At 32.3% G+C, this 23874-nt stretch overlaps 1 protein-coding gene across 1 annotated transcript; it reads right to left on the bottom strand.

The window, feature by feature from the left end:
• Positions 1-1490: 1490 nt before the first annotated feature.
• Positions 1491-23518, bottom strand: LOC127719044 (cytochrome P450 3A4-like). The gene is made up of 14 exons (XM_052225104.1): positions 23445-23518; positions 18792-18888; positions 15612-15664; positions 14444-14540; positions 13600-13716; positions 12066-12154; positions 10355-10503; positions 9511-9638; positions 7072-7186; positions 6051-6208; positions 4307-4395; positions 3462-3599; positions 2865-3027; positions 1491-1630 (listed from the first exon to the last, which is right to left on the bottom strand). Exons 1-14 carry the CDS (start codon positions 23516-23518, stop codon positions 1556-1558), a joined length of 1542 nt encoding a protein of 513 aa, XP_052081064.1. The 3' UTR covers positions 1491-1555.
• Between the last annotated feature and the right edge of the window lie 356 nt (positions 23519-23874).

Here is a 23874-nt window from a genome sequence, read left to right as displayed (position 1 = left end):
ATATAGTATACACTTTCTCGATGAAGTAGAAATTAAGTAAATAGAAATACAAGGTTCAACAAAATAGAAAGAACACTGTAAAAAAAACTTTTGTCCGAAATTTGCGTCTGGCGTACACAATTTTAATCCTGGAATTTATGATGAGTTTATACACTCTGCTGCAATACTTATCTTTTAGCTCTGACGTTGAAAGTATTCAAAAGGAAATAATATAATTTAATCAATCCAATAAAACAGACAACGGTATGGTTAACATTACTATTGACGAAAAGAAAAACAACATTAATACAGTTTTACGCAGACAACATACACCGCCGTATACCGAGGAATTGGAAACTTTACAAACAAAGAGGCATTTTTCAGAATACAAGATTTGATTTTTTTTTAGTTTGGAGGTATAGATATTCAAGATTTAAAACTTTTAAATTGTGATCAACAAATAAAGATATAAACTGAAGTTAAAATAAACAAAACATATTCTTCTTATATATACAATGCAATATATATACATATACTAATATCAACGCTAAAACACCATTTCGGACAAGAAATATCTAAACGGGAACAGCATTTTCAAGACAAAATATGATTAGATAAATCAATAATAAGACTCATATAATAAATTATTCACTATGCACTTGTATGATAAAAAAGATACAATAGATAAGAAGTGCTAACATTCTCGTTGTTTTATAACTCTATCTTTTCTCTACTCTAAGATATACTCCATTCAGTGGTCTTGCCAGAAGTCCCTTTTCCAGTGGTATTGGTATCTGTTATAAAGTAATTGACATTTTTGTAAATAGAAATAAGATGTGGTATGAGTGCCAATGAGACAACTCTCCATCCAAGTCACAATGTGTAAAAAGTAAACAATGATAGATCAAAGTACGGCCTTCAACACGGAGCCTTGGCTCATGCACACCGAACAGCAAGCTATAAAAGGTCCCAAAATGACTAGTTTCGTTATGCTTTAAAATTGGCTTACAAATTTATGATGAGTTTATACACTCTGCTGCAATACTTATCTTTAAGCTCTGACGTTGAAAGTATTCAAAAGGAAATAATATAATTTAATCAATCCAATAAAACAGACAACGGTATGGTTAACATTACTATTGACGAAAAGAAAAACAACATTAATACAGTTTTACGCAGACAACATACACCACCGTATACCGAGGAATTGGAAACTTTACAAACAAAGAGGCATTTTTCAGAATACAAGATTTGATTTTTTTTTAGTTTGGAGGTATAGATATTCAAGATTTAAAACTTTTAAATTGTGATCAACAAATAAAGATATAAACTGAAGTTAAAATAAACAAAACATATTCTTCTTATATATACAATGCAATATATATACATATACTAATATCAACGCTAAAACACCATTTCGGACAAGAAATATCTAAACGGGAACAGCATTTTCAAGACAAAATATGATTAGATAAATCAATAATAAGACTCATATAATAAATTATTCACTATGCACTTGTATGATAAAAAAGATACAATAGATAAGAAGTGCTAACATTCTCGTTGTTTTATAACTCTATCTTTTCTCTACTCTAAGATATACTCCATTCAGTGGTCTTGCCAGAAGTCCCTTTTCCAGTGGTATTGGTATCTGTTATAAAGTAATTGACATTTTTGTAAATAGAAATAAGATGTGGTATGATTGCCAATGAGACAACTCTCCATCCAAGTCACAATGTGTAAAAAGTAAACAATGATAGATCAAAGTACGGCCTTCAACACGGAGCCTTGGCTCATGCACACCGAACAGCAAGCTATAAAAGGTCCCAAAATGACTAGTTTCGTTATGCTTTAAAATTGGCTTACATGCAAATAAACACACATATGAGAGTCTGGATGGGAATCCCGCAATTCTTTATTCTTGAGTTGTTTAGATCATTTTTCTCTCTTCTTTATCTATTTTGCTCATTATTCTCTATCAGCAACCAATTAGTATCGAATGTATAGAAAGCTAACATTCTTTGAACATATATTTTACACGAACAATTATCTTGAGATCACTCCCAGTTTTTGGTGGGGTTCGTGTTGCTTAGTCTTTAGTTTTCTATGTTGTGTCATCTGTACTATTATTTGTCTGTTTGTCTTTTTAGTTTTTAGCCATGGCGTTGTCAGTTTGTTTTCTATCTATGAGTTTGACTGTCCCTCTTGTATCTTTCGTCCCTCTTTTATACGGGTATCTCAAACGGGCACTCGATGGAGATACCTTATGTTTTCATGACGTTGTGTTCTTTTCACTTTCGAGCAATTTGACTGAGTGTTGGTTTCGCATGGCGGCTGGTTCTTGCTTTTTAATGAAATGTGTATACGCTTTCGACAAATTCTGTCCTATTTGTTTGCTGCTCCTGCGATTTCTCCTGGTTGTGGTTTTACCTTGATTTGTATGTTCTCAATGAACAAAAAAGATATGAACATGCGTAAACTTCTGTCACTTCTAATGTTGCATGCTGTTTGAGAAAACATGTACACCCGTTTATGAAACGGGAAAGGAAATTTTAACAATTACTACCCATAGTCCCAAATCAGGAAATTATGAATGTTGCAGCGTCGAGTTTGACTGTATTCAATATAGAAATGATTATGTATGTAGTGTGTGTTCTCTGTTCCTAATACTTCTCTCTTCGTGCATTGCATATTTATTATCGTTATTTTCTAAAATTTGGCTTAATATTTTTTGTGTGATAATTTTTAATATCACACTACTCGTGTGATATAGGTTTTTCTCTGTCGAGAGATGATGATGTATGATGTCACGAGCCTACATCATTAACGTTAGCTATATCAAATTCGAGGATGGCTCTCTTTAATGAATTTATGTATGCACCTACCTCCGTTTTGGAACATGAGAAATATTTAAAATTCTGTATCATTGCTATGAGGGCCATCTTTGTTTCCATGACAACTAATCTCATTCCTACACAAACACGTGGTCCAAGTCCGAAAGGTAAGTAGCTATACATTGGTCTCTTCGCTTTGTTTTCTTGTGTGAACCTATATAAATACCAATAAGACCATGCATTCAACACTTTTCTTTTTTTTTTTTTTGCGTTCGTTATTTCGTTTTGTTTGTGCTTTAGTTTTTTCCTTAATGGTGTTTTTTTTTTTTTTTAGTCTTATCTTTTCATTTAATCAATCATTTATGTATATTTTCATTTGTTTATTTATCTAATTATTAGCTTTTTGTAATTGCATTTTTTGTTTTCCCTTCTATAAGTGCATAAAACCATTTTTCGGCTTGAGACGAGTACGCTAGCAGCAGACAACCATGGTTGTTCCAACAGATTGAAGAACGTATTTTGAATGAATTATACATAAACTTTTACATGATGCCTCTATATTAAGCCTTTTTTTTTTAATAAACAAGATAGAAAATGCATATAGTGAAATACATCTAATACAAGTGTGAACATTTTAGTAAATGATACCTTTGAGGATCAAATTTGTCTGGGTCTGGCCAGTACTGTGAAATCCTGTGAAGGGCAGATATTGGTATCGTAACGTCTGTTCCTTTAGGTATAAACATGCCATTAACTGTTATATCATTCTTTGTATGTCGGTTGATCCTATAAAGAAGGTTATGTGTTGTGTAATATACATGTATTACAAGTAAGTTCATCTTGAAATTAAATCTCGTATCTCACATAATCCCCTTTAATATTTAAATAGGTTCGTGCTGCGCAATGTTTACATTTCTGTATAGTCTTGTGTGGACTACTTGTTCTCTTTTTTTTTTAACATTGAACTCTCACAAAACACCACATACTAGTATATTGATTTGTTAATGATTGCATGACTTGATTGTTGGATTGTTACTTCAAATTCAATTGGAAATGTTCTTTGACAATTATGAATGTGAACCAGTGAATATGAAATTATATGAAAAAGCTGTTAAGAAGATGGTCCAAAATGGTTAATTGTTCTTCAAAAACAAAAGGTATTGTGTAGTGTAAGGATTCTCTCCTTAGTAATAGTCAATAGTTCACATATTGACAACAACCTCTCTTCGTCAGGTTAAGGTTTGTTCGAATGTTTCAATAATTTCATAAAACAAACAAAATTGAATTTGTCCGTTATGTACCTGGGTCTTATGTCATCTTTCAGCTGTATCTGCATGTATATATATTAATCAACAAATATCATTTAAATGAAACCCTTGTAGTTGGGTACTTACATTTTACCTATGAACAATATATGATTAACACCTAAAATTCATTATATATAGATATTCTACATCTTAGCGTGGATTTGCATAACTAATTTGTGCTTTTACCTGTGAAAAGCTGCATGAAGACGGAGAACTTCGGACAAGAACATATCGAGGTATTGTAAGCTTGAAAGAGATTCATATGGTGGTGCCTCCTAAAAAACGGGATAAAAAAGATAAGGAAATTGAATCAACAAGAATATGTGTCTATAGAACATTATGACCCTTCCACAATATCATATGTTGATCCTCAGTTAACCGTGTAATCGGTCAGGAATATGACAGTTGTTTTCCGTTCGTTTGATGTGTTTGAGCTATTGGTTTTGTCATTTCTTAAGGGAGTTTCCGTTTTGAATTTGAAATTGAGTTCGGTATTTCTGTTATTTTACTTCTTCAATATGATATTTTTGGCAATTGTTTTTAAAACATCGTCTTACAATGAACATTGTGTACTATTTAAGTTTCTAATTCGTGTGAACACTTTTTGGTTAACTTCATTAACCCAAAACATCAAAATCTGAGAATGTACTTATTTCACGTTATGACATTTCTTTGTTTAGTGATCCATACAATCAGGTTGAAACCCGTAATTTTGTATATAAATTCAAAATAGTATTTTTATAATGATCATATGTACTAAGTCTCAAATTGACGAGACCACAACTCAATGATTAACTACCTTAACCTATTATTTTAACGAATGGACAAACGGACGGAAGCACAGACCAAAAAACAAAATTGACGCCTACAGTTACATAAGATGTTTACCGGGCTATATCACCTGACTTAAAAATTGCTGAATTATGACATACATAAATTAGGCTAAGTGATTTCTTATAACATGGATTCTTCGAACAATTTGAATGACATCGAACTTATCAACATTTTACATTTATTGGGCTTTTTCTACTCTTTGGTCGGGTTGTTGTCTCTTTGACGCATTCCCCGTTTCCATTCTCAATTTTGTTGATTTCAAAGAACTCGCTCAATAATCAAAAGCTAATTACCCTCTTATCAAACGTAAAGCTATATATCTATGTACGACAGGCATATGAATTCGAGTATAGGAAGCGGGCTAATTGTAATAAAAATAGAATAAGAAGTTCCGTTAGTATTTAAAGTCGTGCGTGCACGAAAAAAGTAATCGACAAGGGCGGAGGCCATTTCACGAGTAATACGTATTTGTGTATAGGATGATTAATCTTCAGTATAACAGTTCGTGCATTATATATGTAGTGTTCATATTTTAAGTATGCGCTTCTCTTTTGTAGATTGTATGTTATTTGAATGAACTGATGCCATTTGTGGTGAATACTATTGAGGACATTTGTCTTGTTGTGTTTTATGTGTATAATAAATTTTAAAGATGGTCATCGCACCTGGCAGTCTCTATAATGGTGTTTGTCTTTATTAATACAGAAATAATTTCATTGCAAGTATTTGAGACATACGTATTATTTTTCGTGGTTGGTTTTAGGATGTCTTTAGAAAAGTAGAAGCCAAGAGTACATAAATGATTTATTTTTGGTTGAACAGAGTGAATTGAGAAAATAAGCATCGTTATAATCCATTAGTAAAGATAATAAATCGAAAGTAGCTGAAAGTTTGTATGCATGAGATAATTGTGAATTGAATCAATCTTAACTACTTGTAATGCCATTGTTAGGGTTGTCTTTTGTAAACTTTTTTGTGTATGATTAGATTTTCTATTTTTATAAAAGTAAAACTAATTCTACAAAACTTTTTAAAAATTACAAATAAGTAGAATTCCGTCGGAAAAACTAAATCCATTCATGTAATGACTTCTTACCTTTCCTATTTCATTATTTATTTCTTCAAATAGTTTCTCCTGTATTTCTGTATGTAAGGCTAGTTCATAGACAGCAAACATTAGCGTATTAGATGTAAGATCATACCCAGCTCCAAAGAAAATCATCGAATTCATTACTATTTCATTTTCAGTCATTCCTATAAAAATATATATTGCACAAAACAAAGTCAATGTTGTCAGTTTATTACCATAAATATATAGTATATTCAATAACACTATTATAATGAATAATAAAAATATGTAATGTTTTTTAGTATTTTGAGATCGCCCCCGTATTTTTCGCAGTTGTACTCGGAGTCGGGTCGGACTTATACACTTATTGTAAATCTCTAGTAGTAGAAGTAATCGAGATAATACATGTTCGTATACTAATGATAATAATCAATATGTAAAACTAGAAATAACACACCATTTATCAATGAAAACATTAAACAATGTCTAACGGCTGAGGTTAAACACACAGAGAGCAGTTGACATATACGAAAACAACAAAGAATCATTGGAGGCTGCTATGGTGCAACAACCGAATTCAAACAGGATTATCGTGACTAAAGTTCAACTGAGACACAGTCCAATGCATCTCATACATTTATTTGCACAGTCACCAATAGTAGAGCAGAAACTTATTATCCTTCAGGAGCAACTGTTTTTACCATAGGAATTGATTGACGAATAACCCAGATTTCCTTCTGTTCGTATCAAAAACCACCAGCCAGTCGAGAGAAGATGTTAACACGATGTTTGTCAATAACACAGTAATAAACGGAAAAAAAACCATAATCATTGATCGAAAGGGTAGCATACGTTATTCGATAATATAAAATTGATAATGTAATATATCAAGCTCAAACTCTCACATTTGGCACTAATTAAAAAAAAATAAGCAGGGATAATAACAAGAAATTTTACGGTCGATCCCAAAACAATTGAAATGATTATCCACAACGCATTTACCCAAATAAACCATTTGAGCGACATGTATTGACTGTTTGAATACTACCTTTATTCTTATATGCAGAGAAAATCTCTTCTCCGTTATCTGTTTGCAGTGCACTGCTTTTAGGTTTGACGTTTTGAGCTGTTATCATTGACTGAATAAAGTCTCGAAAATTGATCTGAAAAAATACACAAAAAAAGTGTTTATTGTAAAAAATTAAAAAAAATTATGATTAACAATACTTCGTTTTGGTTACAAAATATTGAAATGCATAGTTTTGCTTAGTCTTTAATTTTCAAAAATGCAACGATATTGATACTTTTCCTTACAGTTACAATTTTTGTGACTACACTGTAGCATCATAATATTTGTGTTGCTGTAGCATTTGTCTTTGTATTTTGTCACTAGTAAATATGTGTTCTGCTATAGCATGTATATCATTTTACGTTAGTTGTTAGTTGTGAGCATGTGCTTTATTTCATTATGCAATTTTAACACAACAAAAAGAGCCGAGTTACTTTTAAAAGCAAAAACATCAACGTTTATCAAGTCGTTCGTTAACAATAAATAATATTAAAAACAAAATACCATTTAAAAACTGATGGCTCGAACAAAGAGGCGGATGATACCAAATCAAAACTCATCAGTCGAAAAGAGATAGATAGGGTTTTTTTTGTGAGGGGGGGGGGGGGGGGGGGGGGGGGGAGGGGGGGGCATGGTAAATCCCATGTGCTGTGGAAAAGTTTGCAGATATTCCACATGTGGTATGTGTGGCAACCGTCTTATTGCTTGATGTAAACAAATTCGATTTCAAATCTCATACGGAGATGTAACAATTGAGGAAACCAGGACGAAAGAATGGTTACAACGATTTGAACATGTCCGTGGTCATCTGTGACACTGATATTCACTTACGGTTAATTTCAACATCTACAAATTATTAATAGAAAAGGCCAAAATTCAAATGTGCGTTAATTAGTTGAAACCTTATGGGTCAAATACAGAAACTAACAATCAATATCATAAAATAGCCCTAGCATATAATTAACGTAAATACAAAATCTTCAGAATGTCAAATATCGTTGCAGACAAATATAGCCTGCCAGACGGGGCCGATGCTTTAATGAACATATACAAATGGTTAAAAGAAAACCATAAACTCACCCTTTCCTTTTCGTTAATAAATCCATATTATTTGTTTCTTTCTAAAAGCATAATCTCATTATAAATTCACGTCATTAGTGACTGACTACATTGTTGTGTCGTTTTGTTTTCTGGATTGACATTTGGATATTTATACAGTATAAAAATAACATTAAGTTTTAAAAACTTACTTCAAATTTGGAAATTGCTATTCTCTTATGGTTGTGGCCTGTTATCATTTTCTTGCATGAAGAGATATTTTTTCGTATCACACTGCACGTAGCGTAATACAAACAAGTGATACGAAAACTGCGGTAATTTGATTGGCTTATACAGCATCATGAAACGATATAACGACACATTCCGTTGGGTATTCGTTAGGCCATTGATGACTCCCAAAGGTTAAGACGACGATGTACTTTCCGTCAATTGCAACGGACATTACTTCAATAATATACAAAACACTCACATTTTGTACTTGAAAATCTTCGTTTTTGTCAAATCTTATTACATTCTGAAGCGTGCAAAAAGTTTTAAAATGTTTGATATTCAAGTTTGACGCCGAAACAGTACCAATGACATAGTACTGGTATGTGCAAAAGACTATTTCAATGATTCGCAGAATTTCAATTTGACACAATGAGAGCGTTGGCCATAATAGGTTTATTAACTCGTGAGAACTGGATATAGCTTGATATCAACTCTCGTTATTTAATTTAAAAAGTAATCATAAACTCGCCGATGGCTCGTTTATTATCATATTGAAATTGAATAACTCGAGTTAATATCAAAAAGTAAAATAACAAAAATACCGAGCTCCAAGGAAAATCTAAAACGGAAAGTCCCTTAACAAATGGCAAAATCAAATGACTTAGTTCAAACACAGCAAACGAATGTAAACACACCTGTTATATGCCAGGCATTTCTTTGTTTAGAAGATGGTGGATTAAACCTGGATTTATAACTAGCTAAACCTCTCATTGTATGACAGTCGCATAAAATTACATTATATTTCAACAATGTGTTAGCAAATAAAGCGATATCCAATTCTCACTCGTTATGAAACCTATAATTTTACGTTAAATCCGGTATATATTAATATATGCAATAAAATAACATATATATATATATATATATATATATATATATCAATTATGTATAAAAAACGAATATTCGGTTCATGTCTACCAAACGTATGGAATTAAGGCTTAGTTATACATTTTATAATAACGCCCACAAGTATATTTTTCTATATATTTGTTGTTTGATTACGGTCACATCGGTGTTGTTATCGTCATATAAAATATTTTTTTTTGATATAAAATATACTTAACGATTTAATCTTCCATTCTTACGTACATTATTGTTTATCTTTCTCTCCGCCATAATCTGGGACACCACGTTTCTGAAAAACTCTTCAACACCTCGTCCAAATTTTGGGACCTTGAAAAGGTATCCCATCACATTCTTCAAAAACGGAAATACCACTTTAAAAAAGAGAAATTGTCTGATCACGTAAATGACGCAGCTGTACAAACCTTTCTTAAATTGTCCGTATATAAATTGTAAAATTATAAAGAAACTAAGGTTTCATCTTTCTCAGGCAAAGTTGACCTTAGAATTTGGCTATCATTTTAGGTCCTTTTTTGTCGTATAGCTCTTCAACTGTTTCGGTTCTTCGGATACATCCTTGACTTATAGGGTCAATCCAAAAACAAAGCGCTTTGGACGGATGAAATTTATGAAGTGTTGGGTTTTTTTTGGTAATATTACAGAGGTTACAAGAAGTAAATCTAAAGTTTCTATCAATGAAAACTCATGAAAATGACAAAACAAAATGTCTCCATGTTTCGATTAGAAACTCAATACCCAACACATAAAGTCCCGGCCCCCAAACTAACCATTTCTAAAAATATTTAGAAAAATGTTAAGAGATGGCATTTCATTTGGTTTTTAAAGATAAACATATTTTAAAACGTTTTCTATCTGAATAGTTTCAGATATAAAGTTGATTTTGTGTAAGATAGACATATGATAAAAATCAATTGACTGTAAGGTATTAGTTAGACCCAGGCAATGGCTGTTAAAGTAGGGTACGTCAGGAGAAAGACTCAAATCATATTTAATATGTGAGCATCCAATTCGAACAATGTAAAAATAATGAAATAAACATATACTTTATCAAGAATAGGCTATAACTTACTACATGTGAGAAGGTATGGCCTAACAAGATCAGACGTAAGTATCCCTTGTGAGTAGGCCACAAAATCGTTGTCGGGTTCTTTGAGCGAGTTCGTGTTAAGACCAAAAGCTGTGCTACAAATCACATCCATCGTAAATCCACCGCAAATTCTACAAATAGAAAAAACTGAAGAGTAATCATTTCAGGACCAAGAGTTCAGATGCAACATTCATTTATTTGACGAGTATTAAAATTCATAGTAAACACTTGGCATGTTCAACATGAATTGTTACATGATTGTTTGTCCGACTTCAAGAGCCAAAACAACACATCCCTTTCCAATTTGTCTCTGTCTTTCTATATTTTGGTTTATACTTCAAGTCTTCAGCTAACACTATCAGTCTGCTAATTTGATAACTTGAAAAGAACAATTTACAACCTTTATGACAAAGGTAATGACCAAGGATAAATATGTTGCAATATAAGGAATTGGGAACTCCATTATATGGCTATATTAATTAATAGTAATTAATTCGGCTACCTGTAAAGTAATGTGGAACTTGAATAAGGTTACTATGGTTAATAATGTCTAATAGTCTAAAGTTTTGGAACTTCACTTTTTTTTAAGTAAAACCAATGGGTTCAATTCAAATGTATGGTCTGTACTTCTGCTCATAACTAGTCGAATTATTAGGTTAATTGTTATTTCCATTTTGGCAAGTCTTCCTGCACAACGATTGCATATGGATGAATAGTAAATCAACTTTACACCAATCTGATTTTTGTTTACTACATTGTGATGCGATGTTGTTTAAATTTGTAGATTGTTCGTCAAATTTTGTTTTATACTGGTACGTTGTTGTGCTTAATTTTTTTTTTATGTTTTAGTTGTAATCCTCACAAATCTTGAAGTATATACGTTTTCCGATTTAGAAAGTTCATGTTTATTGCAATACATAAATGGCCTACCACTTAAGATTTTTGCCATTTTGTAGTTTCAGATACAAGTCAGTCTTCAAATTTTGTGGTAAAGATACTTTTGCATATAACTTTTCGCAAACACGTAATATAGCAAATCGTTGTTTTTGTTCTTCTTCAAAATTTAAAATCTCGTGGATGTTCACACCATACAGTTTTTTTTTTATCAGTGGTGGGGTGTGTTCCTTGCACATAAAAAAACAGTTTCAAAATAGCCATAAGGAAGAATGACTTTAATCGTCTCAACAGATCTGTAATTTAACCGAATTTGTCATAATCCCGATTGTGATATTTCGTCTGAGTGTTGATTCGCCTGGTCTGGTATGCATGCCTAGTATGAGATGCATACCCTGTTGATGACACCGGATTCGCTCCTTTTGGACGTTCATTCAATTCCCAGTGTGTGTTTGTTACCTTGATTTGTATCTTCGTAATAGGTTAGATTAAGAGATTTGAACATCGATAAATTACTGATACTTATATTTATCTTCTGACTATAAGTCTAATGTATGGGTGTGCTTATACATTATTACAAATTCAACTTTGCAACCGAAATTAAATATTGGTCTGAAAAGCAGATATAAAATGTTTTTGTATAAAATGGAAAGAAACCATTCGCGACCAGTTGACATATATTTACATCTTTCATACAAGTATTTAGAATAAATTTATTTTTAAATTCTTTAAGAAATCATAAGAAAAATAAACAAGCTGTATTCAGAATATTAAGACAGAAGACAAACGATAAACCCACTTTTTAACTTCTATGACGTCACCACCTCTAACTCCCTGCGCAATTATATTTACAAGGTCATCACAAGACTTCTGTACTGTTGGTAGAATCTGTTAAATATATGAAATTGATTTATATCATGAACGTTTGTTTCAAAAATGAAGTAATTTACAGTCGACTTAAGAAAGTATTAGTTATTTTTGTTTAAATCTAAATGGCAATACTATATTTGCCAAATACCGATTTGATTTTATTGTGTTATCACGCACTTTTAACTCCGGTTGTTTCTCTTTGCCAATTGTAGACTGGTTCTATAACGGACAAAATCAGCTGCTGCCCATGCAAGGCATAATAAATTGAAAGTGATACTGTAAACCAACTAATTTTCGCGATCGATTTAATTTCGCGACGTTCGCGAGTAGGACAATGACGTGTATATAAATCGTCGCAAATACCTAAAATGTATGTCCTTCGTTATGTAAATAGGTGACGAAAGTTAGAGAATCGTGAAAATAATTCGCGGCGGAGTCGACTGTGAAGGAATAAACACGAAATAAAGTATGTGCGAACATAAGTTGGTTAACAGTATATAGGTGTGTTAACAAAGTTTTAATAAAAATAATTATTTTTATCAAAAGCTATTAGCTTAACAAAAGATTCAATGGAATGAAAAAATTGAAAAACTTAAAAGATTACACACATTCCACACAGATACATTTTGCAATTTCGCTAGCTCTTTATTGCCAACGAAAATTTCTTTCCGTCCTACGTGAAGCAACTCAAATATTAGATCTCTCATAACAGGGTCAATAACGGAATTGGCAAAAAGACTATCAGCTGCAATAAATATAAAAATAAGAAGATGTGGTATGATTGCCAATGAGACAACTATCCACCAAATTTCAGATTAAGTAGATGTAGTCTGTTAACGCTTCTTAATTTACTTCAATCTCATCTCGATAAGCTTTACAGTTCTGTCAAGTTAAGACATCCAAGACTGTGTAAAGATTGATTGATTGCTGGTGTTTAGCTGTAGTGCAGAGTGCCCGGAGAGAAACACTGACCTTCGTCAGGCGAACTGACAATCGAAGTCAGTTAAGATTGGGAGTCGAACGCACCTGCCACGTGCAGGGTTCAAACTCACAACCTTAGTGTTGACAGGCTAGTGATACAGTAGACTAACTACTTATACCATTCGGCCACAAAGGCCCACTATAGTGTTTCATTTGGTGTTTTAGATCAAATTAAAAGTCATTTGCAAGAGTATAAAGCCGCTTTTGGCAAAGAAAAGTTCGGAAAAGTACGGATATTCTTACTTTGTTATGTAATCATTCTCTATTAATGAGACATTCGATATATACTTGTATTATAGAGTAGGCATTTATTGATTGAAAAGTAATATTTGACCATGGAAAATCCATTTGGATAAACCAAAACTATACTATCAAAATCTACGAAATAAAGGCTCTGAATTTAAATAGATATCCAAGACAAAAATAAAATTCGAAACGATAATTGCATGAAACACTTTGATTAACACTTATTTTAAACATACATTTTTCAGCTTTCCTGAAGTATATGTTGGTTGCATTATGCTTCTTATGAATTTCCAGTGTTCATCTTCCGAGACAGAAATCATGCTGTCGAGCACTTCATCGACAGGAAAAATAACCTATAATTATTTTCGTTTCAACATGTATATGTACATGTAAATTCGCAACATGCAGCAGAATTGATATAAAAGTTTATTTTACTCTTTGTTCTTTATTAATATCAATGAATAGTGCATATGTTTTGCTATCTAGGTAAGATCCTAGGAACTTAAACGAACGGTGAATATGATGGAATTTGATGCGACTGTCATACAAGTGAGAGGTTTAGCTAGCTATAAAACCAGATTTTTTCCACTTATCCACCATTTTCTACATAAGGAAATGCCTGTACAAAGTCTGGAATATGACAGTTGTTTTCCATTCTTTATATGTGTTTAAGCTTTTGATTTTGCCATTTTATAAAGGACTTTTCGTTTTGAATTTCCTTTGGAGTTCGGTATTTTTGTTATTTTACTTTATACTACAAAAATTAGAATAACGAATTACTGGTTATTTTTGGACAATACAAAAATAAACTTTCACATTAAGACAAATTATGATGGATTACACATGGTGTACATAGCCTGACTTTGTTGTGTTTGGATAAAAACAGTTTTATTTGCGCACAACCCCAACCATCCTTCGCCTTTCTAGGCCATGTTTCATAAAAAGTAAAAACACAATAGAAAAATGTAGCTGTAAGACAAGTTATTGTATATAATTAATAACGACCATCGAACGGTTTTAAAACATTACTGACAATAAGATATAACCTTGCACCTTCGACTCCCATTGGCCAATACTCACTACACGATTCGTAAATGTCTGGGATTCTCTGATGAATATTTCTTTGATTAAATCTGGATCCGTAACTAATAGTACAGGGATTGTGCCATTATATATGCTAAAATACACAAGCAGTACACTGACACATATTGTAAAAAAATTGAAGCTTAGTCGTGTATCTTTTCTACAAAAGGTGTAACTATGCACAGAAATAAAATTGTAACGGATTAATCCATGCGAACAATTAAGGTTTAATTACATGTAACATAAAAGCTGACTTGGTCAATGCAAGTCAAAGTCAAGTCAAAATCAGATGAATCCTGTTATATATGCATGTAAATCTTACATATATTCTATTCAGCAAATACATTTTACCTATAAAAACTTACGATGTCTTTAAATTTCTAAAAACCACAAAAAATACTTCTTAAGATCATAAGTGAGTACAATACTGTAATATTCCATCAGAAAAATTTTGAACTTACAACACTAAATTTATTACTCTGCTTAATCCGAAGTTAGCATATCAGGGTTTATTTATTAAAGAAGCAAACTTGCTTTTTATATAAGGCAAAAAGAGCCTTGGCAGCTATCTATTCAATTTAAGACGCAACAGCCGAAAACAGATATAATAATTGACTTGAGCCAAATAATATAACTTAACTTCATCGATGTCAATATAAAGAGACAAATTTATCGTTAAGATTCGACGAAGATATTCTATTGTACGCAATTTTCAAATTACCGACCATGCTTCTTTTTTTTCAAATGGAACAGGGATTTAACAGATAGGTAGGACAAACTTTATCCCTGTCTATATGGAAAGAGCAAGTTTTGATGGTTTTGATGTACTGCAGTTTTTATGAATAATCATTGCGTAATCACCTTTTGCAATCCTAGTTTTGCCATAAGTGTGTAATGCACTTTACAAATGAAACTTGCTGTCAGATCATGCGCAATACACCATGCTCGTTTCACTTTTTTTAAGCAAGGACATCCGGAGTTAATTGCCTCTACCATGAAATGTTTTTAAAATAGACCCCGCTAGCATATCTGTCGGACAGTCCGGAACAATAACTTTTGTTGTGGATTTATAATCAGGTATTGAATATTCAATTGTATTTTTAAACGCTTTGTGTCGCAAAATAATTTCGATGATTTAAAAAATCCATAATGTGTAATCACTTACCCTACAACACAACCATACTTTGGAACTAAGTCTTGGTCATTCTTGCTAACTCCCTGCAAAAAAATGACAGCTACATTTTTTATTAATTCATAGAGTAGTGATATTTATATTAGTTATATTGACGATAAAGGGTACTTGGTGAAATTCAAGGTGCATTCCGAAAAGGCAGATAGATGGTTGAGGTTCACATGCGATAAAGTTTGACTGAATAAAAAATGGTACTTAAGGAATAATCACATTGAAGAGGTATATGAATATAGATATGTATGTGTATATTTTTCAAGATCCCTGAAATATACATATATGTAAACAAACAATGATAAAAATACAAATATGATATACAGCAACAAACGACAACCACTGAATTATATTAAACCAGTTAAGGTGAAAAGAAAATCAATGAAGGTGAGTAAGAGGAAGAATTACTAGTATTAGTAATATCATGCATATATGAGGCACGGATAGGGATCTTCATTTTCTGTATCCTTTAATTTTTTATTCCATTTTTTGCATATCATTAAAATTGAGAATGGAAATGGGGAATGTGTCAAAGAGCCAACAACCCGACCATAGAGCAGACAACAGCCGAAGGCCACCAATGGGTCTTCAATGCAGAGAGGAACTCCCGCACCCTGAGGCGTCCTTCAGCTGGCCCCTAAACAAATATGTATACTAGTTCAGTGTTATTGACGTTATACTAAACTCCAAATTATATACAAGAAACTAAAATTAAAAATGATACAAGACTAGCAAAGGCCAGAGGCGCCTGACTTGGGACAGGCGCAAAAATGCGGCGGGGTTAAACATGTTTTTTGAGATCTCTACCCTCCCCCTATACCTCTAGCCAATGTAGAAAAACAAACGTACAACAGTACGCACAGTAAAACTCAGTTTAAGAGAAGTTCGAGTCAGAATAGGAAACAAAAGAAAATAAACAAAATGACAATAATACATAAATAACAACAAACTACTAGCAGTTACTGACATGCCAGCTCCAGACCTCAATTAAACTGATTGAAAGATTATGTCTTCATCATATGAATATCAGGCACAATCCCTCCTGTTAGGGGTTTAGTATTATATGTATTATATACCATCATAAAATATATGAGAAGAACATAACCCGTGTCATGCCAACAACTGGTTTTAGAATAAATATGTTTAATTCCGATGCAAAGACCCTATAAGAGAATCAATATTAAAGCCAAAATATGTAATCTTTAATGATCTGTCAACAGTATCGTAACTATATCCCTTCTTAATAAGTCCTTTTAAAGGTTTTGTTAGCTTTTGAGGTGAATACTGACATTTTTGTGCTTTGTAAAGAATATTACCATAAAAGATTGGATGTGAAATACCCGAACGTATAAGATATCTGCATGTTGAGTTATATTTACGAATGATGTCCTTATACCGATGATAAAATTTAGTAAATGTTTTGACTAGTTTATGATATCGAAAACCCTGGTGTAATAATTTTTCAGTAATACATAAATTTCTCTCGCTAAAATCTAATACGTTGTTACATACACGAGCGAATCGTACAAGTTGAGATATATAAACACCATAAGATGGTGACAAGGGAACGTCACCATCTAAAAATGGATAATTAACGATAGGAAATGAAAAATCATCTCTTTTATCATAAATTTTTGTATTAAACTTCCCGTTAATGATAAAGATATCAAGATCGGGGAAAGGATAGTGGTCATTGTTAGTATTAGCTTTATTTAAGTAAGTTCAATAGGATAAATTTCTTTAGTATAAATACTGAAGTCGTCATTATTGAGAGCCAATATATCATCCAAATATCTAAAAGTATTGTTAAATTTTAGTATCAGTGGTTATTCTCTATTATTTATGTTTTAGCACCCGATCGTTCTTTATTCTTTACATGTTTTGCCCTGTTCGTATTCTTATTTGCCCATTATGCTTCATTTAGTAAATCCCATCCATACCTTCGTATATCCGACACTTCATTATGAATCTTATATCATTATGATATTATTTAAGCTTTCCGTTTTTTTAATTTGGATTTATATTAAATTCTTTTCAATGTATATGTTGTAAATCGGCAAGGTATATCGGTCATGGTATATGTATTACAGATATTCGTATCAACTCAATTTTCGGATGGATGGATGGTTGGGTTTTTAACGTCCGGTGGCAAATTAAATGCATATTAAGAACTAGCACATGTTGATGTGATATAAATATAAACCCTGCTTTGTTCTAGACCGACACGCTAAGCCGAATTGTTAAAGTGTGATTTCACAATATACCAGTCCACAGGAAGATTAGCCACACAACCCAGACCAACTAAATACACTAGTAACTGAATTTAAATCTTAAACGGTAATTTTGATATCAACATCAACTGAAAAGTCTGAAATTTAAAACCTTAAGTCTTGTTAAGATTTTTTTATTTCTAATATTTTTTTCTTGCAGTAAATTCAGTACTGTTCAGACATTTTGCTTGCAGTCAATCCAGTATTGTTCATTACTTCATCAGACAATTCCGTATGGTGTTGTGTTAATATTACAGGTAAAAAACAGCCAATAAATAGTCTGAACATAATATGAACAGACCTTATTTGACTGCAAGCGAATTGTCTGAACAGTGCTTAATTAACCACAGTGAGTAAGTCTGAAAGACTGAACATGACTTAAAAATTTATTGGTTAGTCTTTTAAGAGCTGTTCAGTTCAAAATTGGTTTACTAGTGGTTCTAATTTAAAAGTATTTGGTTTGGCTGGGCCAGGGATCAAAATCACTACCTCCTACACCCGAGGCAAGCACGCTTCAACGGGACCAGCTAGGCGGTTTCAGTTTTGGAACAATATCAGTTAACTCATTAACAAGTTAAATATCACACTCAATAATTGTAATTGCTTGAAAAGTGAAAAAAAAGACTAAGTTTTACTGTATTCGATATTATGAGTTATTTTCAGCTGCATTTTACATTTGATTTAGCTGTAGAAGTGTGTACGTTCCACCATTACAGTCCAATCTTAATAGAATATAATTGAGTTTCCTCCCGAAGGTCAGCGGTTCTGCCCGGACACTCCGGGTTCTTAAACCAATAAAAACGGCCACTATAACCAATAAAGCTGAAAGAGGCGTTAAAACACCAACGATCAATCAATTAATCAATCAAGCAATCCACCATTACAGTATTACCTTAAGGGCCATGTCTTTAAGGTTACCAAGAAAAGGAAATGGTATCGGTCCTGGATACCCCAACCTTCTCCATAACGAATGCTTCCATGCGGTGTATCTAAAAAATATATAATATCTCAATCACTGTCTCAAAAGGAAATTAGTCGTTGTCTCAACTAAAAAGAATTGTTACAATCTAAGATTTGTACAATTAAACAATAAAAACCAGTTTGTTATTGGCAAATTGTATATTTTAGACAGTGTTAATTGTATCAAAAGTTCCATGATATTTTTGTTTTTGCCAAAACATATTCCCTTACTGTATATTTACGCTAAACAAAATGTCTGATTTCTTGGAATCATTCTCCAACAAGAAATTGAATTGTTAAAGGATTTTGGGTCTGCAAATGTCAGATTTCTTTTGCATCAAATTACAATCTGATTAAAATACAAATCATGTACCAAAGCTTTGCTTGCAATGAAATGACAACGCTCTGTTCTACTTTCTGTGTAAGAAACTTTTTGGAATCCTCTTGTTTTGTCGTTATGTTACACAACTTCAACTTTCTGAAGACTGAAATTTCATTGGTTGATGTAATAAGTACCAGAACATAAGGTAAAACAGGGTGTTGTTAGATCCTTGTAAGTTAAGCGGAACACAGGAAATGTACTTCAATCGGAATGATAAAATTATTGTTTAAATGTCATGGAATTTAAGGGACACAGCTGACCCCTCTTGATCCTCCTGGTTTTATTCATTCTAATTTTCTTATTTATACATTTAACCTTTCTTAAAAGAAAAAAAAGATATATATAGTATGTTTTATACTGTCTAGTAAAAATGATAAAAAATTGAATTTGAAACTCTGTTTAAGTTATAAAGTATTCCTCGCTCCATTTACCCTTAACTATTAACAGGTTGATGATTAAACGACTTATATAGATTTGATTTCACTTATTTTGAAGGTTACTGGCCGTTATTTAAAATTCTTAAATTCTTAATATAAATTTATTTTTCTTTCATTCAATGAATACAATGAGATATAGTATGAGCGTTCGACTGGCATAATTATAATTTATACTTAACAATAAATAAGTGTAAAACCAACATACCGGGGTCTAACTTGTTGACTGTAATTAATTTAAGGGTTACCGGCCGTTTATAAACAAAATGAGATAAGGTATGCATTGTAGACTGGTTTGGATTAAAAAATAATACGGTTAAGTATTCGGTAACCATTTTTCTACATAAAGTTCAATCTAAATGAAAACTATAATGACATACAATTTGTAAGATAAAGATAGTTTTGATCCGAATTTCGAGTTGATCTCTATGCAAACTGCATCCATCACTTCCAACTCAAAAACTATGAAACCCATGATGGGTAGCAAAATAACCCTAGCAATACGAGTGAAAAAGGAACACTTACAACATGGATAGTAACAAACCCTGACAACAGGGATAGCAACGAAACCTGACAACGTTGGTATCAAACATAAAAACCCCGGCAAAGTGGAAAGAAAATGAACGCTGGTATCATGGTTTGCACACAAAACCTGGCAAAATGGCTAGAACACGAAGGCTAGCAACATGTATAGCTAACAAAACGAAACCGGATGACAACTGACCAGAGAGTATAAGTCAATGCAAAACAAGTCTTTTGTGCTGCGTTTGATGACCTTCACTAAATGAATTATTAATAGAAACTCTTAGGAATCATCAAATGGGGATCATAGAGACAAATATGCTATAAGACATACCAACCATTAAGAAATACTTAGAGTAATTCCATGGATTTTAAAAAGGAAAGATTGCTTACATCATTAGCGATATTTGCATGTGTTTTGCACGGAGAGCGTGCAACTTGAGAAAAACATCTTCAACAATCAGCTAATTGCTAATTTGGCTGTTCAATACCTCAATTGACTTTTTCTGGGTTTTTTTCATATTCCTAAGCTACATACTGTTGGGAACTATTGGAACATACTCACCCATTCTCGTCCAATGGAAAATAGTATTTTCCCTTCACTTTTTCATAGTACATGGCTTTCTTTCCATGCACTATAAAATGCTTTACATGAATGACTTTTCATTGTAGAGTAATTATGAAAGTGAACTCTTAAAAACTGCTCTAACGAAGTGTAGTATCCCCCAAGGCAATTTCCAAAGAAAAAGAGCAAAACAAAATTCATGAGTACTGATGGTTGTCTAGTAATTATTCCAAATGAAATCAGGAGAATAGAACCATAAAACTATAAAAACATTTTAAGTTGAGATATTAACATTGTGAATGTTATTTAATGGTACATATATAGACCCTCCCCCCCCCCCCTCCCAAAAAAAAGAAATTGAAAAGGGGGTAAAGGTGTGGGTAAAATACATGACCTATTTAATCTGATGATGGAAGTAATATTGAGAGGAATAACAACGACTAATTAGCATGTATTTATGGCCTGCAGAGCTCTGTACTAAAGTCATATGATTTTATCCAATTATAGTCTCAGTGGCAAGACCCCTTTGGTTACTATCTGTGATACCGCGGTTGTAAAATGGCATCTGGAATTTCTTATCAGTCACTTGATTTTATCGAGTACGGTAATTATAAAGCACCTGTGTGAAATCCTAGTTTATTAATTAAGAAGGTGGCGCTGTATCATATAAAACCTTTACCTTCAAAAAGAAATCGAATGATGTAAAAAACTTGTAAAACGGACGAGAATTGTTTACACTACAGCAGTTAAACATGGAACATTGTATTTATTTTTGCATATTTTTGCTATTTACAGTTCGTTTTAAACTGATCTAAAAGTATTTTCCGATTGAAAGCGGATCCCGAGTAAAACAGGTTATACCGACGAAGCGATTAGGTTTCACATGATGTTTAACAAAATAACGAAGACAAATGAAGACATAGATTTTTTTACTGTTGAAATGTGCAAAGTTTATCGAGATTTAAAAAAAGATATTAACTTTCAAGTATTTTAAATTTCTGTATATATGTAATAAATGTCATTGATTACATTATTGAAAATGGACAACTAAAATCGGGATAATAAGTTCGTTAATATCTATTTTTAAAAAGTGTTTTAATACAGTTAATATATAACACGCTACAGCGAAAATAAAAACAAACAGACAAAATGAGCTTGACCCTATCTGCCTTACCGCAAATTCATTTATACGAATTAGTTTAAAGAATAGAAACGTTTGTGAATATTTTAATTGACTGGTATACCCGCATGACTTGGATTATTCATATTTAATAAAAGGGGGTCCAAACATATTTTTTGTACAATCATATTCTTAAATTTTTAAGAAATGGCGTCTTAACTGTCTGTAAATATTAAGATTGAAAACGATCCACCCATGTTCTCCAGTTTTTAAGATCGAAATAAACAGAAATAGGAAAATTAGACCAAAACCAAAATTGAACGAATTACTCTATTCGGCAGCGTACATCAGCGGAATGTAACGAGTGGACTATTCGGGTTACTTCGCATGTATATACGACAACAACTTGTCTGTTCGTAATTTTCCGTGAACACGAAAACGACCGAAAAGTGTTAGTGATTTGATCGATCACATGCCGAGAGTCAATTACCATGCCATATATTAAACCAATTAACGAGTTATCGAAAGATGGGCGGTAACGCAGATGAAACCTTTGAACTGGCGTTGTAGTTATTCCTTTCAATATTACTTCCATGATCTGATTTTATACGAGACCTTAAAATCAATGTTTTGAGAATAAATGATTGTTGATAAAAAATAAAAGAAAGTTTTTGAAAAAAAAACCCAATGTATTCATCAATAAAAAAAACAAGCATCTGATGTTGAAACGATTGTAAATGAAAATTCATTGATTAAATTTTTTTTTTCATAATTAAAAATTATACAATTTTAGAAAAGCTGATTTATATAACATTGTGTGCGTTTTTAAATAAAGGAATTCTCGATATATAAGATTAAATTGTACCTGAAGCAGAAGACATCTCCATTTTGGAATAATTTATCCTTTTTTGTTATCACAAAACTATCCCATTGCTCTTTCATTCCATTAATTAAAATGTTTTACATCCCTTTTACTAACCATGTTAACATTTCAAGTGAGTTGATATCAAAATTTGATTATAACAATGAGAGGCTAATTGTGTTATGTCAATCGAAGGTGTGAATATGTTCTAAATTGGTCAGACAATACTTGGTCATGTTTAATGAACATTTAAAACCCTCGGCTACGCCTCGGGCTTTACAATTCATAAAACATGACCAAGTATTGTCTAACCTATAAGTAGTAGTGTAAAACATTAACCAATACCCCTAAAGGTATTATTATACAAAATTTGATAACACTAATTAAGTTATTGTGACTTATACATTGGTTGAGCTTGAATGTGAATAAAAGGATATGTGCGTTTAGTTCAACACGATGCGGGATTCCAGCGAAACAATTCAACCACGCACGGATCTCATAATGGGAGATCTTTGGTAAATTTTAAAGTTTTCGTCTCGACTTAAGCATCATTTGATTAATGTTATTCCAGACATCAATCGTAACTACTCGGCAATCTCTCTAATCATAAGCTAGTGCAATATGATATACTGCTCGGGACACGTTTCGTCACTATTGGTGCAATAACCCTACATTATAACAGAATAAAATATATACTTACAAATAAAGTGAGAAAAACAACAAAGTAAGCACAAGGATCGGCACAGGTATGTCTGTCAAACCTAGTATCTCCATGCCAACGTCCTTGTAACTAAAATAGAAAAAAAGGCAATATAATCAAAAGAAGATTTCGCGTAATCGTCACAGTACTAAATAATCAAAAGATATCTAACCAGTAATAAAACCTTTAACAATGTATAGGTAATATGAATAGCTTTATGGTCTAGAAAGATTGGAATAGAATAACAGAAACACACTAAGATCTGCCATTAAAACCAAATTTTCCAAATAAAGAAACGCATCAAATGAGAGGCGAAAGATACCAAAAGGACATTCAAACTCATAAGTCGAAAATAAACTGACAACGCCATGGCTAAAAAAGAAGACAAACAGACAAACAACAGCACACAAAACACAACATATGGAAAACT

This window comes from Mytilus californianus, unplaced genomic scaffold (assembly GCF_021869535.1).
Source record: "Mytilus californianus isolate M0D057914Y unplaced genomic scaffold, xbMytCali1.0.p SCAF_10, whole genome shotgun sequence".
Classification (NCBI taxonomy): domain Eukaryota; kingdom Metazoa; phylum Mollusca; class Bivalvia; order Mytilida; family Mytilidae; genus Mytilus; species Mytilus californianus.
This window is presented reverse-complemented; position numbering and strand designations above follow the sequence as displayed.